Genomic DNA, 14,878 nt, shown 5'->3' with positions numbered 1-14,878 from the left:
GGCACTATCGGGATGACGTTTGTAAAGGACGCTGCACGAAGATGGCCTTGTGATGGGGTTGTGAGCATGATGAAATAATTATTAGAACTAATCCAGGACTCAAAAAGCTCTCTTTCTCTGGACGTCTCTCGATCTCTCTTTCAATTATTCCGCTATTTCCGTAGCCATGGCACAGAAACGATGAGGTTCCGTTTTCGCTGTTTCACAGTTGGGATCCGGAAAAAAAGTTGCGTTTCCAGACCTTGGCGAGCGTTTCTATTTTGTTCCGTTTCGCGCTTGCGCTTCCTCCGTTTTTGTGTATTGTCTTGTAAACGAAAGTCCAAAATGCGCTGGCAGCGTTGTCGTGTAAACGGACCCTTCGTAACTTGTGCCACTACACCACTACTACCCAGCTTGGTCCACACCAAACAGCTACTGTAGTGTCACGTATAAAAGCATGACTTGTATAGAAGCATGATTCGAATAGAAGCAGGTTTTTGAAGCACGCCCTGACACAGAAGCATGGTTTGAATAGAAGCCGCTCTCTGCAAAGTACAGGTGCGAGTACATGTGTGGCAGTATGCACTGCACAGTGCAGACTGATGATGTTGACGTAGAAGCATGTTTTGAATACAAGCACAACTTTAATAGAAGCATGGTTTGAACACCGGCTTATACAGCCATAAACACCTTGTTTTATACGCGACATTGCGGTATTGGAAGTGGCTTCTTCTGGCTAGTGATTCCCTATTTTTTGGTAAATTTTCATTTTTTTCTGGTGCCCAAACCGTCGGTAATGCGGACACCCCAGAGGATCTCGGCTATGCATCGCATCAAATGGCCAACATTATTTTAACGCTTTAAAGTTAAACATTATACTCTTCGCACATTCTCTGCACCACAATTATGCCCCACCACATACACTCTCGCTGCATACTACTAGCAGCGTGCAACCTTCGTATAATTTAGGTCGCTCTCGTACTTGGCACTTGCCAACTCCGCGGACTGATCGCTGTCTCCATTCTCTCCTGAACAAGGCCTTTCTTAACTTTAATTGCTTGCCCGCCCAGCTTCGCGAAATCCCTTCTCGTACTCTCTTCAAATCCCAGATATCCCTGCTGTTGCACAACTCTGTATGCTCGTGTAGCAACCACCCCTGCCCGTACACTTAAGTAGTCATGTTTTATTTTTTATTTTTTTTATTAAGTCCACTATGCTCCTGAATGAATGCGGAAAGTGGTGGCGGGGCCCTGCTGCTCAGCCTACGTTGGTGGTCTTGACGTCTGCACAGACAAAGCGCGATAGAGAAAATAGAGAATGACATAGGAGATGTCCGCGCTGCGTGCTCAGACAGACTTACTGAATTTGCCGTTTGATCGTCGTTCTGCAGCGCTGTAGTATTTCTCTTCCTCTGTTAGTTCTTTCTCTTCTGTCTGTAAGCGCTTACTGTCACCCAGCGCTAGATGCAAGCACCCCCTGGCAGATTCATACTACAGTGTTCTACTTGATAACTCAGGTAGAATAAGGACACTTTTCTGGTGCCGCTGTACTTCAAGATCAGCGCTGCAACTCGCCATGGTGATAATGTGGCTGACGTCATGTTACCAAGGAAAACATGGCGTTTGGCCGTGTTCGCCGCACTCGAGCGCTCACCTTTTTTTCACAATCTTGTTTTGAAAATACTTCAAGTCTTTTGCAGCACTTTTGGAGGCCAGTCACATCGCGATCTGTACGAGTATCTTTATCATGGCCATTGTCTTGTGTCGTTTTGAGCTCGAATAGCTTTCTCTGATGAAGGATTCAAAATATAATCATGACGTTCTCTTTTATCGTGGGCATGAAGCTCCCCACTCGCAGCGGGGATGACATCGGACGGAATAAATGTGTTGAGTCCCGAGCAGGACTTCTGCTGACAAAAGTGATTAGCTCCTCGCGACCTGGGGCATGTGAGGACTACAGTTCTAGTTGGGCAATACCCCACGGACACATCTAGCTGGAAGCGCAGAGTCGATTGAGAAAAATGTCATGACGTTCTCTTTTATCGTGGGCATGAAGCTCCCCACTGGCAGCGGGGATGACATCGGACGGAATAAATGTGTCGAGTCCCGAGCAGGAGTTCTGCTGACAAAAGTGATTAGCTCCTCGCGACCTGGGGCATGTGAGGACTACAGTTCTAGTTGGGCAATACCCCACGGACACATCTAGCTGGAAGCGCAGAGTCGATTGAGAAAAATGACCAAGATCATAAAGAAGGCTTGTTTGCTTCCACAAAATGTTTTAGTAGCCGAGTCCACGCACTGAAAACTGCACTTGCATTGTTCCTGTCCAGTCGACTAGTCATACAGTACATCAGTGCAGTACAGAGTGCACTTGCAAGTCACAACGACACGAGCACAGTCGCGTGTACAGACTCAGTTCACAGTTGTGACCAGCGATCGCGCGTGGGAGTCAAGTACCCTACTCAAGTGCGCATGCTCGGCTCGCTGCATGCACTGTCTGTAGATCTACAGCAGATTGCTGGTGTGATGCACTACATCATGTACAGCGCAGTCATTTATGTGTAAGAGACAATGTCGGCTATTTTGAAACGGCAATGACAGCTTCATCCATAAACGCGGAGCGTGGGGAATGTCTTTGGCGAATGAGAGCTGTTGCATTGGCTAGCTGTACATCCCAGCAAGCGGGAATGTGCTGGATATCGATACTAAACACCCGTTCATCGCGGTGGTGAGTCTGAACAGACCCCGAGGTACGACAGCTTCGTATACTAAATGTGTACAGTGCGTATGGTGAAACAAGTCGATACAGGTTTCCAGCGAAATGTTGTTATCTATGTACAATATCCACCAATATCCTTTATCTAGGGCCCAAAGGCTATCCAGTTCACCAGGATTTGTGGCCTTACTATTTTTCGTTTTCTCCGCGTTTTGGGTTGAAATCTGAACATAAAAAGTAGCACTGATGACGTCATTCAGCTCATAATTTAAATTTGATATTGGAAATCGATGACAACTAACCCAATGTATCACCACAGAAAATTTGGTTGAAAAATATTAATGTATGCCAAAGTTATTACCAATACAAGTTTTGTACACACATGATCACCTTATTATACCTGAGAAATTTATTGTTCTCTCAAAGTTATTCCTTCGTTGTGTTCGAACTGTTTTTGAATTATTTTCGTTTCTTTCTTGCCAAGTGCCAGCTGCCGAAGTGTGCAGTCGCAGCAGCGCCATTTTTGAATAATTATTATGTCATTGATCATGTGATCACGAGCGATTGTTGCTAGCGCTAGATCCGCGGATCTGCTAGTAGTGGTACGCATGCATACGTACGTGTAGTTTGACTTGCCTGCGATAGTTTTCTGTGATCTGCTGTTTTGCACTGGAATCGCACTTGTACTTTGACCTCTTCACACTTCTCCTTTTGGCAATGCGTGTCCTAAATCTCTCCGCGAAGTTTCCGCTGATCCCGCGCGGGGGTTCTCACGCACCGTGCGGCGCAGTACGGAATTTTGCACTTGTTTCTTTTCTTGTATCCTTTTTTGGTTTCCTAGCACCTTTTCGGGACTGTTCCTCAGGGCAAGAAGTAGCCTTGTCTTGGTGGCTTTCTGGTTCATGGTAGAGTTTTTTCTTTGGTGCTCATAGAGTTTGCTTCGTCTTTCTTGGCTTATTATCACATTTACACTATCGTCATACTAACCACAGCTTTGGAGTGTTTTGGAGTGTTGGCGAAATTACATGGTCCTTCGAGCCGGATTTCTATTGGAGAAATCAATAACGAACAGCACTAAAGAGTTCGTACGGGACGCTGCTGAGTCACGTAACGAAAGCGTTCTGATCGCGATCGTTTCTACGTTGGGTGGAAGATTGTTTGGTTTTGTTAGTCATGTCCGTCAGGCGAAGCCAGCGGGAGTCACGACGACCGAACTGGTACGGCGTCGACGCGGACATGGAAACGCCCGAGCCCTCGGTGAGGGAATATTCAGTTGCTCCGTCACTCGTTGAGTCTGTTACTAGTAGTGTTAGTACCGTACGCAGGGCGAAACTGGCCGCACAACTCGCCTTTTAGGAGAGACTTGCCGATTTACAGCGGCGACAGCACCAAATTGAGTTGGAGAGTGCTGAAAAAGTCGAGGCTATCAGAGTTGAGATGGAGATGGCGGCCATAGAGGAAAGAACGTCTGGTGAGCGTAACACGCATATGGGCACACCGACAAATTTGGCACCCACACCAGCACCTCGAGCCAGAAGTGCGCGTGGGCGTTTGGATAAACCGTCGCCACCGCCGAAACCACCGTCCATGCGGTCAGCGGTCGGCACTGTGGCAGAGAGTGAGGCAGCATCCGTAACCTCTCTGCACCAACAGCTGGATGCACAGCAACGAGAGCACCAGCTTAAGGGGATCGTGCATACCAGGCCATGCTCCAGCGTCAATCGGAACCGGTCGAGCAGTTGGCATCAGCTTTGGGGGCTGCCATGAAGGCCATGGCGCCTAACAGCACTGATCATATGAAGCGTTTTGTCGCTCGGCAGAGTGCCCACAAAGATTTGCCACTGTTCTCTGGGAGCCCCGAGGAGTGGCCCGCCTTCCTAAGCTCATATGAGCGGTCAACAACGGAGTGCGAGTTTTCTCCAAGTGAGAACATGGCTCGGTTGGCAAAGGCGCTAAAGGGAAAGGCGCGAAACCTTGTGGCGAGAATGCTGACAGTTCCTGACAATGTTGACCAGGTGATCAGCATGCTGAGGCTCAGGTTTGGCAACCCTGACCTCATCATCCAGTCGCTCATAAAGCGCACCAAGGAATTAAACAGCATTAAAACAGTGGATCTGGAGAACATAATCGAGCTCACCAGTGCTGTGCGGAACCTGGTAAGCACCATGGAGCTGTTGGAGGAGACGGATCATCTCACAAATCCGCAGCTCCGCCAAGACATCGTGGCAAAGCTGCCAAATGAGCTGCGCCTCCGCTGGGGAGAGCATGTGCAGAGTCTTGGTCGCCGTTCCACGCTGAAGGATTTGTCAGATTGGCTGACAGAGCGTGCGGCTGCAGCTTACCATGTGAGCCCACCAATCGTTGGCAACACCAACAACAGCGGTGGAGAACAGTCGAAACGGCGGGCCGGTCAACTAATGGCGACTATCTCCGAACAGAAGCGCAAACCAAGGGCATGCGCCTTCTGCGAGAAAGCCGGCCACTCAGTTTCGTCCTGCAAATCATTCAAGGATGTGAGCCAGAGTGAACGGCGTAAGTGGGCCCGGTCTGCAAACCGGTGCTATGTGTGTCTCGGGTATGGGCATGGTGCACGAAACTGCCAACGGAGCAAGCCATGTGGCGTAGATGGCTGCACGAGTCTTCACCACCCTCTGTTACATCCGCAGAACTATGAGCAACAAGGACAACCCAGAGTCTCTGGTGATAGTGAGCAGACTAACTCCATCACGACGGGATCACACGTGACCTGCAGCATGCAGAAGCCATCTGCGAGCGTCATCCTCCGAACAGTACCGGTACGCCTGAGAAATGGCGACAACGAAGTGATGACGTACGCACTGTTTGATGAGGGATCTACAGTGACACTAGTAGACACCCAATTAGCCAAGACCCTGCAAGCGTCTGGCCCAGTGAAGCCGCTGTCTCTCACGTGGACAGATAAGCAGCATCAGCACCATCCTCAGTCCATGTCCTTGAACCTGCAGATTGCTGGGTTGCAGGGAGATGAGACCTTTCAGCTGAGAAATGCCAGGACAGTGAACAACCTCGATTTGACGTGTCAGCCGGTGACGTCTGCAAAGGCGCTGAACCAGTGGCCGCATCTGAAAGACGTGCCGGTCCACACACTCGATAACAAGAAGCCCCAGCTCCTGATCGGCCAGAACAATGTCAGCCTGACGGTCGGGCGAGAGGTCATTGAAGGCGCGCCCAACGCGCCGATCGCCTCGCGAACCAAGCTTGGGTGGGTCGTGCACGGTCGGTCATCTCATCGTCAGGGCAGAGTGGATGACGTCGTTCTGCAAACCATCTCTACCGAGGATGAAGAACTTCACCAGCTAGTCAAATCGTCGTTTAGGACTGACGATTTCGGAGTCAAGGTGCCGCACGCTACAGCCCACAACCGTGAAGAGCTGCGGGCATTTGAGCTGCTGCAGGCGACAACACAGCGGTTTGACAAGACTAGGTGGGAGACGGGGCTCCTGTGGCGCAAAGACGACCCAGTGCTGCCACGTAGCTACGGCAACGCGTTCAATCGACTCCGCAGCCTTGAGCGCAAGCTTGACCGCAACCCATCGCTGCTAGCGAAGTACGACGAGAACATTGCTGAGTATGTCGACAAGCGCTACGCGGAGATTCTATCTCCCCATCAGGCAGCGGTGGACTCCAACACCACCTGGTATCTCCCGCACTTTGGGGTCACCAACCCCAACAAGCAGGACAAGCTACGGTTGGTTTTCGATCCTGCATCGAAAACCGGGGGAAGTAGCCTGAATGACGCCCTGCTCTCTGGCCCTGACCTGTTGCGACCGCTGCCAGCCGTACTGTTTGGTTTCCACGAGGAGGCCATCGCATTTGGTGGTGACATACAAGAGATGTTCCACCAAGTGGTCATTAGGCCACAAGATCGCTGCGCTCAACGATTCCTGTGGCGTGGGCAGGACCGCAACAGCAAACCGACTGTCTACCAGATGAGGGTGATGACTTTCGGGTCAACCTCTTCACCGACGTCGGCGCAGTTCGTGAAGAACATCAATGCTGCCGAGCATCGTGACAAGCTCCGTGCAGTACAGGGTATTGTCGAGCATCACTATGTCGATGACTACTTTGACAGCTGTGCCGAGACCAAAGAAGCAGTCAAGATCGTGACAAATGTGATTGACATCCACAGACAAGGTGGCTTCCACATCAGGAACTGGGTTAGCAACTCACCGACTGTGCTTGAAGCAGTGCCGATTGAGATGCGCGCACCATCAAGCATCGTAAGTCTGGACGTCGATCCTGCAACGTCAGTGGAGCGTACGCTGGGAATGATCTGGGACCCCAGTGCCGACACGCTTGGTTTCCATGTCAGTAAGCTCCGCCTAGAACAGATGCTGACATCCAAAAGCACGACGAAGCGTCAGGCACTCAGCACTGTGATGTCAGTGTTTGACCCACTCGGTCTCGTCGCCTGTTACTCCATCAGAGCTCGAGTCCTGATTCAAAGCATCTGGCGAGCGTCCATTGGCTGGGATGATGAGCTGCCAAGGTCGCTGCAAGGCGAATGGACGAGCTGGTGTGAGGAGCTGACGGAGCTCGGCAAACTGGCAATACCAAGATGCTACAGTTTGAAGCCCGGAGGAGTCGCTAACGTCCAGCTTCACGTCTTCTGTGATGCCAGTGAACTTGCATTCGCCGCCGTCGGCTACTTTCGCTTTCAGCTGAACGACGGAACAGTCGACACGGCACTCGTTACGGCAAAGTCCCGGGTCGCACCGCTGAAGCCGCTGTCAATACCGCGTCTTGAGCTGCAAGCCGCGCTGCTCGGAGCTCGGATTGCAAACGCAATCACTAGCAGCCACAGGATCCAGCCCGACTCCACCGTGTTCTGGAGCGACTCGCGGACCGTACTCTGCTGGATCAAGTCAGACGGTCGCCGCTACAAGCCATTCGTCGCACATCGTGTTGGCAAGCTGTCTGAGCTGTCGAACCCAGATGATTGGCACTGGGTGTCGACGATCGACAATGTCGCAGATCTAGCCAGCAGAGGCGTCGCGGTGAATGAGATCCCGCCAACAAGCCGCTGGTTCACAGGTCCAGCGTTTCTGAAGGAGCCGACATCACAGTGGCCAACGGTACCATCCACCAGTGAGCCTGTTGAGAACGACGCCGATGATGCTGAACTGAAGAAGGAGTTCGTCGGACATGCTGCTCAACGTACAAATCGCCTCTGTCTGCCAGACCCCGAACGGTTTTCGTCATGGCACAAGCTTGTACGCACCACGGCATGGGTAGTCCGCTATGTCCGTAAGCTGAAGGCTAGTGTTGCAAGGAAGTCGACCAAGCTACCAGCTGAGTTGCTGGCGTCCGAAGTTCAGCACGCACAGACGCTGTGGTGGAAGACCGTCCAGCAAGACTGCTTTCCTGATGAGCTAGCATCACTGCAGAAGGGAGAGCCAGTCAGCCGTAGTAGCCGCCTCTACAAGCTGTCAGCTGGTCTCGATGATGATGTCATCAGGGTGTTTGGTCGAACCGATAGTGCAGCCGAACTCCGTCCATCAGCAAAGCGACCAGTGATATTGGACCCAGACCATCGGTACACGCGTCTGCTACTGCAGCAGCACCATGTGTGGAATGGCCACCACGGACAGGAACGCATGGCGAACGACCTGCGCCAGTGCTACTGGATTCTGAAGCTACGCGTGCTGTGAGAAGAACATGGACCGAATGTCAGCGGTGCAAGAACGAGCGTGTCATTCCGCTGCAGCCTGAGATGGGCCAGCTACCAGAGTGCCGTATCACAGCCAATGTCAGACCATTTACGAACACAGGAATGGACTACTTTGGCCCGATGGAGGTCACGGTTGGTCGTCGCCGCGAGAAGCGGTACGGTGTGTTATTTACGTGTATGAGCACACGAGCAGTGCACTTGGAAGTTGCACACAGTCTCACTACCGACGCCTGTATCCAGAGCATCAGACGTATGAGTGCCAGACGAGGGCAGCCAGCCGCCATCTACTCAGATAACGGCAACAATCTGCGAGGAGCAGACCGAGAGCTGCGGGAGAGCATTGGTGAGCTCGATCAGGATCGTCTGACTGCCGAATTGACGGCTCGTAGTATTGAGTGGCACTTCAACCCTCCAGCAGCTCCCCACATGGGTGGGGCCTGGGAACGACTCGTGCGATCCGTGAAAGTTGCTTTGCGAGCATCACTGACGGAACAGCATCCACGTGATGAAGCTTTGCTGACTGTGTTTGCTGAAGCCGAGAGCCTGGTCAATGGTCGCCCGTTAACGCATGTACCTCTGGACGCCGAAGACGACGAATGTCTGACACCCAACCATTTCCTGATTGGTACATCCAGTGCAGCGCTATGTCCTGGAGTCTTCAACAACGCCGACCTGTGTTTGCGCAAGCAGTGGCGTGTCGCCCAAGCGCTCACAGAGATGTTCTGGCGTCGATGGGTCAAGGAATACCTACCTACGCTAACACGTCGCACCAAGTGGCACCAGCCATGCCGTCAACTGGCACCCGGTGATGTAGTTGTTATAGCTGACGACAAGGCCACACGTGGAGTTTGGCCGCGTGGCATCGTGATCGCAGTTCACCCTGGCCGAGATGGCACCGTTCGAGTCGCTGATGTCAAGACAACCACCGGAGTGTACCGCCGACCAGTAGCCCATTTGTGTTACTTGGATGTACGTAAGTAACTGCAGTCAGTTACTGGGTGGGAGAATGTCCGCGCTGCGTGCTCAGACAGACTTACTGAATTTGCCGTTTGATCATCGTTCTGCAGCGCTGTAGTATTTCTCTTCCTCTGTTAGTTCTTTCTCTTCTGTCTGTAAGCGCTTACTGTCACCCAGCGCTAGATGCAAGCACCCCCTGGCAGATTCATACTACAGTGTTCTACTTGATAAATTTATTGTTCTCTCAAACTTATTCCTTCGTTGTGTTCGAACTGTTTTTGAATTATTTTCGTTTCTTTCTTGCCATGTGCCAGCTGCCGAAGTGTGCAGTCGCAGCAGCGCCATTTTTGAATAATTATTATGTCATTGATCATGTGATCACGAGCGATTGTTGCTAGCGCTAGATCCGCGGATCTGCTAGTAGTGGTACGCATGCATACGTACGTGTAGTTTGACTTGCCTGCGATAGTTTTCTGTGATCTGCTGTTTTGCACTGGAATCGCACTTGTACTTTGACCTCTTCACACTTCTCCTTTTGGCAATGCGTGTCCTAAATCTCTCCGTGAAGTTTCCGCTGATCCCGCGCGGGGTTCTCACGCACCGTGCGGCGCAGTACGGAATTTTGCACTTGTTTCTTTTCTTGTATCCTTTTTTGGTTTCCTAGCACCTTTTCGGGACTGTTCCTCAGGGCAAGAAGTAGCCTTGTCTTGGTGGCTTTCTGGTTCATGGTAGAGTTTTTTCTTTGGTGCTCATAGAGTTTGCTTCGTCTTTCTTGTCTTATTATCACATTTACACTATCGTCATACTAACCACAGCTTTGGAGTGTTTTGGAGTGTTGGCGAAATTACAGGAGACATAAGAGAGAGAGAAAAGAAAAACAAGACGAGAGCAAGACATGTACACGGAAGTGCAGCGCCCACACATCCACTGCTGAAGGATAAAGACAAAGGATACATGTATGTTGGATAGGGAAATTGGGGTCAATCAGAACTTAAGCTAATGAAGTCAAAGAGCGTCAGTTGCTCTCTGCCAGTCAAGGCGCAGCAGGTACTTATGGCATCTTTCCCTGAAGATTCACCCACAGAAATTCAGACGGTAAAGGAGCACAACCACCTAGGGGTAATGTTCGATTCATTCATGTCCTGGTCGGCTCATGTAGATTACATTTGTAATAAAGTCAGCCGTGCCTTTGGCTATATTAAAAGTCATTGTAAACATCTCTCTATTCCGTGCCGTTCAGCTATATATAAAATGTATCTCCTTCCATTGTTTGAATATGCTGCGACAGCCTGATGTGGCCTGGCTAAGGTCTTATCCGATTTCAGTGAAGGTCATCATAAGAAAGTTCTAAAAATTTTGTTCTCCAAGAAACCTTCCTTCCTCTCCAATGAGTTGTACTTATTAGCTCAGACTACTCCGTTAGAGCAACGCAGACTAACTTGCCTCTGTGTATTGGTTCATCGAATGCTGTTGGGTTTTGTTCCTGAACATATACGGTCTAACCCAACACGTACGGTCTAACCCAACACGTTAACTTTCCAACTCACGGTGCTGGCGGAATACTTAATTCCTGCATTAATCTTGTTGCCCGTCAGATACACTACGTCCCACATCAGTGCACCCTCTCCCATCGCTGTGCAACTCCGACCACTTAGCCATCTTAGGCATCCTTGAAGTGCCAACTCGACCGACCACGATCGTCGCTGCAGTCCAGCCCAGGAGCTGGTCTTGGTGCTGGGACTCTGACAGAGTCACAGAGCTTATTTCTGTCCTTGGAGACACTACTCTTCTGCCTCCTGGACCACTCTAATCCACGAGCACTGAGGATCTGTGGCAGCACTGGAGGACGAGTCTGCTAAACACTGCACGAAGGTTTTGTACCAAGCCCCACCTAACTAACTAGCGACCGCATGATCATAGTACACGACGGGCACTGAAGCCTTGGATTACGCCGACCCTCAGGAGTGAGATCAAGAAGAAGCACTCTCTATTCAGAACGTATCTATCGACTCGCTCTACTGAATCATGGAGAGCCTACACTGCGTAACGTAACAGTGTCACGGCCAAGCTGCGGTCCGCGAAGTCTGACTATGTGCACGGATACCTAGTAAGAGAGAACACGGTGGATGAGCACTCTGTGGCGTTCAATCGCCGCAACTTGTACAATGTGATGTCCCTCCTTAGAACCTCAGTACAGCGTGGCGTTCCCGACTTGGAATGTGATGGGAACACCATTAGCTCTGACCTCGACAAGGCTACAACCTTCAACAACTTCTTCGTTGAGCAGAGCAGGCAGTCACTCCATGGGTGCACCCGCCCTCCTTCTCCCATCCACACGCCGAGGGTTACTGACAGGACACTCCAGGATGTCACCGCCACTGAAGTGGAGGTACTCGAGCTCCTTCGTCACATTGACACCAACAAAAGCGTCGGCCCGGACGGAATCCCGTCTATTCTTCTGAAGCTCACTGCCGACCGCATCGCCCCTTCCTTAACAACAATTTTCAATCACTCCTTCACCCACGGACAAGTCCCGAGAGACTGGCGAGATGCCATGGTGTCTCCAATCTTCAAGAAGGGCAGTCGAGCCTGCCCCACAAACTATCGTCCTATCTCCCTCCTACCCATCGTATCAAAACTGCAAGAAAGAATCGCCCACAAAGCCCTCTACAGGCACATCCAACCCCATCTCCCTCCAGAACAGTCAGGCTTCAGGAAGAACGACAGCACAGAGTACCAAATAAGCCGCCTGCTGCACGAACTTGCTGCGGACCTTGAGGTCAAGAAGTCAGTCCACGTCTGCTTCTTTGACCTCTCTAAGGCCTTCGACCGCGTGTGGCACCGTGGCCTCTTGCACAAGCTTGAACACAATGGCGTAAGGGGTGCAGCACTCCGCTGGTTTGAGAGCTACCTCCTGGGCCGGATGCAGCGGGTCCGAATCGGAAGCACAGCCTCCGACTGGCCTGACATCCCTGCAGGAGTCCCTCAGGGATCGGTACTCGGCCCGCTGCTATTCCTCGTATACACGATGGACCTACCAGCAGCTTGCAACTCCCAAGCCACACGAAGCAGCCTCTTCCCCGACGACACCGCCTTAATCGCTAGCGACCACTCAGCAGCGGCAGCGGAGCGAGCGCTCCAGTCCAGTGTGACTAAAGCCGCTACGTGGCTCGACACCAGGCACCTGACCGTCAAAGAAACGAAGACGGTCGTGATGACACTGTGCGGTGCTTTCCCCCTGACAATAACGTTGAAAGGCAAAACACTGAACAGAGTCCAGAGCCAGCGACACCTGGGTATCATCGTTCAGGCCGACCTGAAGTGGAATGCACACATCCAGCACATCGAGAGCAAAGTTGCGTGCACTCTCCACCTCTTGAGACGGATCCGTGGACGTCTTTCACCCACCGCCCTGTCAGCACTGTACACCACGTATATACGCCCCGTTATCGAATATGGTTCTCTGGCTATGTCCGCTATGAATGTTCAGCAACAAGATGCCCTCGAACGTCTCCAACGGCGGGCAGCAAAACTCTGCCTCCGACTCCCCCTCTTCAGTCCTTGCCACCACAGTTCGTTACTCCACCACTTCACTTGGCCTACCCTCTCATCCAGCAGGAAGCTCAAGCAGCTACTCTTTGAACACACCATCGCTGTCAAACGATCCCCGGCACACATCCAGCTTGCGACCTCAGGCTACATCACCGAGCCACCAAGCCGAGAATTGAGGCGTCATTGAGTCTTTGCCCTCCCCACCACCCACTCCACCCGCCTTCAACGTTCACCCTTGTACTCAGCATGCACTCAGTACAACCACCTGCCACCACACTGCTACTCCCTCCGAGAAATAAATGCATTCAAAAGAGAAGTTACCCCGATCATAGTATCATCTATTTGCACATGCTCCAACCCCCGCTGTAGCCCAGCATAGGTATAGTATTTTAATCAAGGTATATCGCCTACCTGCCCTCGCAATGGATATACTTCCCTCCTCGTCTTTACTTCAAAATGAAGCACCCAAACCACGGCTGCCACTAGCCACTGTTTTTCCCGGTTTATTGCACCCACTCTGATTGATAACACATAGTACTGTCTCTCTCTTATTGGCTACGGCCACCGAGAGAATAAAGATAATAATAATTATAAAGTTTGTTTCGGGCCGCTCAACCAGAAACAAAGTGTCTCTTCCCAAGGCCAAGTCAACGCAATTCACAAGATCGCCATTCTTCCAGGGCTACTGTGCGTGGCTACAACTTCCCGACTCAGTGAAGACTTCTGCATCATTGAAAGAATTTAAAGTGAATATGAGGGCCTGCTGATGACTGACTGCACCATAATAATAATTTTAAAAAACTAATCAATATAGCTTTTCGGCTGTTTCCTTTTCATGTATAATAATCTTCTCCTTCTTTTACCATGGTTGGCTATCACCCACATCTTCCCGTTTTGGCTGCCATCGGAAGCCATAAGATGTTGAATAAATAAATAAAGACTGCAGCTGTTGTGGGTGCGGTGCAGATCGCAAGACATATCCTGGCAGGCTGTTCCATGTTGGAATTGCGCAATCGGGGAACCCATTGCGGAGGCTGCTTCGGGTCCGTGCCAGGAGTGTGGATTTTAGCTGGTTCTGGTGTTGCTGAGCGATCTTAGTAGCCAGCCTGGTCGATGGTCTGCACAGAGGGGGTGGGTCGGTTGGGGCTGGGAGAATGGCCTAAAGGGGATTCGTCGGGGAAAGATACGTTAGATTGAATAGGAGCGACAGGGATGCAACCATTCGGCGGTGCTCCAGGCTAGGAAGCCAAACTCCCGGGCCGATGATCTTTAGCGGCCTGTGCTGCATCTTGTCCAGGCGGGAGGTACTGGAGCCCATCCACACCAAGGAGCAGTACTCCATTAGAGGGCGGACAACCCCCTTGTACAAAGTTGTGCGACTTCTGGCGTCTAGGAGGGGGCAACCTTGGCAAGGAAGTGGAGCCGCTGAGCAACTTTAGTTGCAATGGAGTGGGGTGAGTTGAGAAAGACAGCTGGGTGTCAAAGGTGACACCGATTGTGGGCCCTAAAGGGTTACTCTCCCCCTCCTCTGGAATGACAGCTCCTGCAAACAGTACTGGTGGCATGGCTGTGGGTGGCTTACGATGGTCAATGGTCTTCGCCTGAGACTTGGATGGCTCAGATGTCACTCTCCAGTCTGCGCTCCACTCAGCGACGCTGTCCATGGCGGCTTGGAGCTGCACTGTGGAGTCGGCGATGTCGGATGTGGCAGACAGGCACTGGTAGAGGGTCGTGTCATCCGCATAGGTGGCAAGTTCGGAGCCCGCAGGGAGATGGTCCTCACAATCGTTCACGTAGAGGAGAAACAATGTGGGACCGAGAATGCTGCACTGCGGGACACCAGACTGCACAGGTTGCTGGCCACTTACAACTGCCTGGAGGCGACGGTCGCGAAGGGAGCTGGACAGCCAGCGATGGGGGTGACCATGGAGGTGACCATGTAGCCCAGAAACTGAAGCGTTGTGC

General features: G+C 51.5%; 1 protein-coding gene across 1 annotated transcript; it reads left to right on the top strand.

Annotated features, from left to right (window-relative positions):
• The first annotated feature begins 4,457 nt into the window (after nucleotides 1–4,457).
• Nucleotides 4,458–8,384, top strand: LOC135808137 (uncharacterized). Its single transcript, XM_065321283.1, has one exon. The coding sequence runs from the start codon at nucleotides 4,458–4,460 to the stop codon at nucleotides 8,382–8,384; it is 3,927 nt and encodes a 1,308-aa protein (XP_065177355.1).
• The last annotated feature ends 6,494 nt before the right edge of the window (nucleotides 8,385–14,878 follow it).

The sequence above is a fragment of the Sycon ciliatum genome, chromosome 2 (assembly GCF_964019385.1).
Source record: "Sycon ciliatum chromosome 2, ocSycCili1.1, whole genome shotgun sequence".
Taxonomy (NCBI): Eukaryota; Metazoa; Porifera; class Calcarea; order Leucosolenida; family Sycettidae; genus Sycon; species Sycon ciliatum.
Note: the sequence above shows the minus strand (reverse complement) of the source record. Positions and strands in the feature narration are given on the sequence as shown.

Bases quoted from the DNA above. Each gene is read 5' to 3' on its own strand.
- LOC135808137 (XM_065321283.1), top strand. From the start codon at position 4,458: ATGAAGGCCATGGCGCCTAACAGCACTGATCATATGAAGCGTTTTGTC.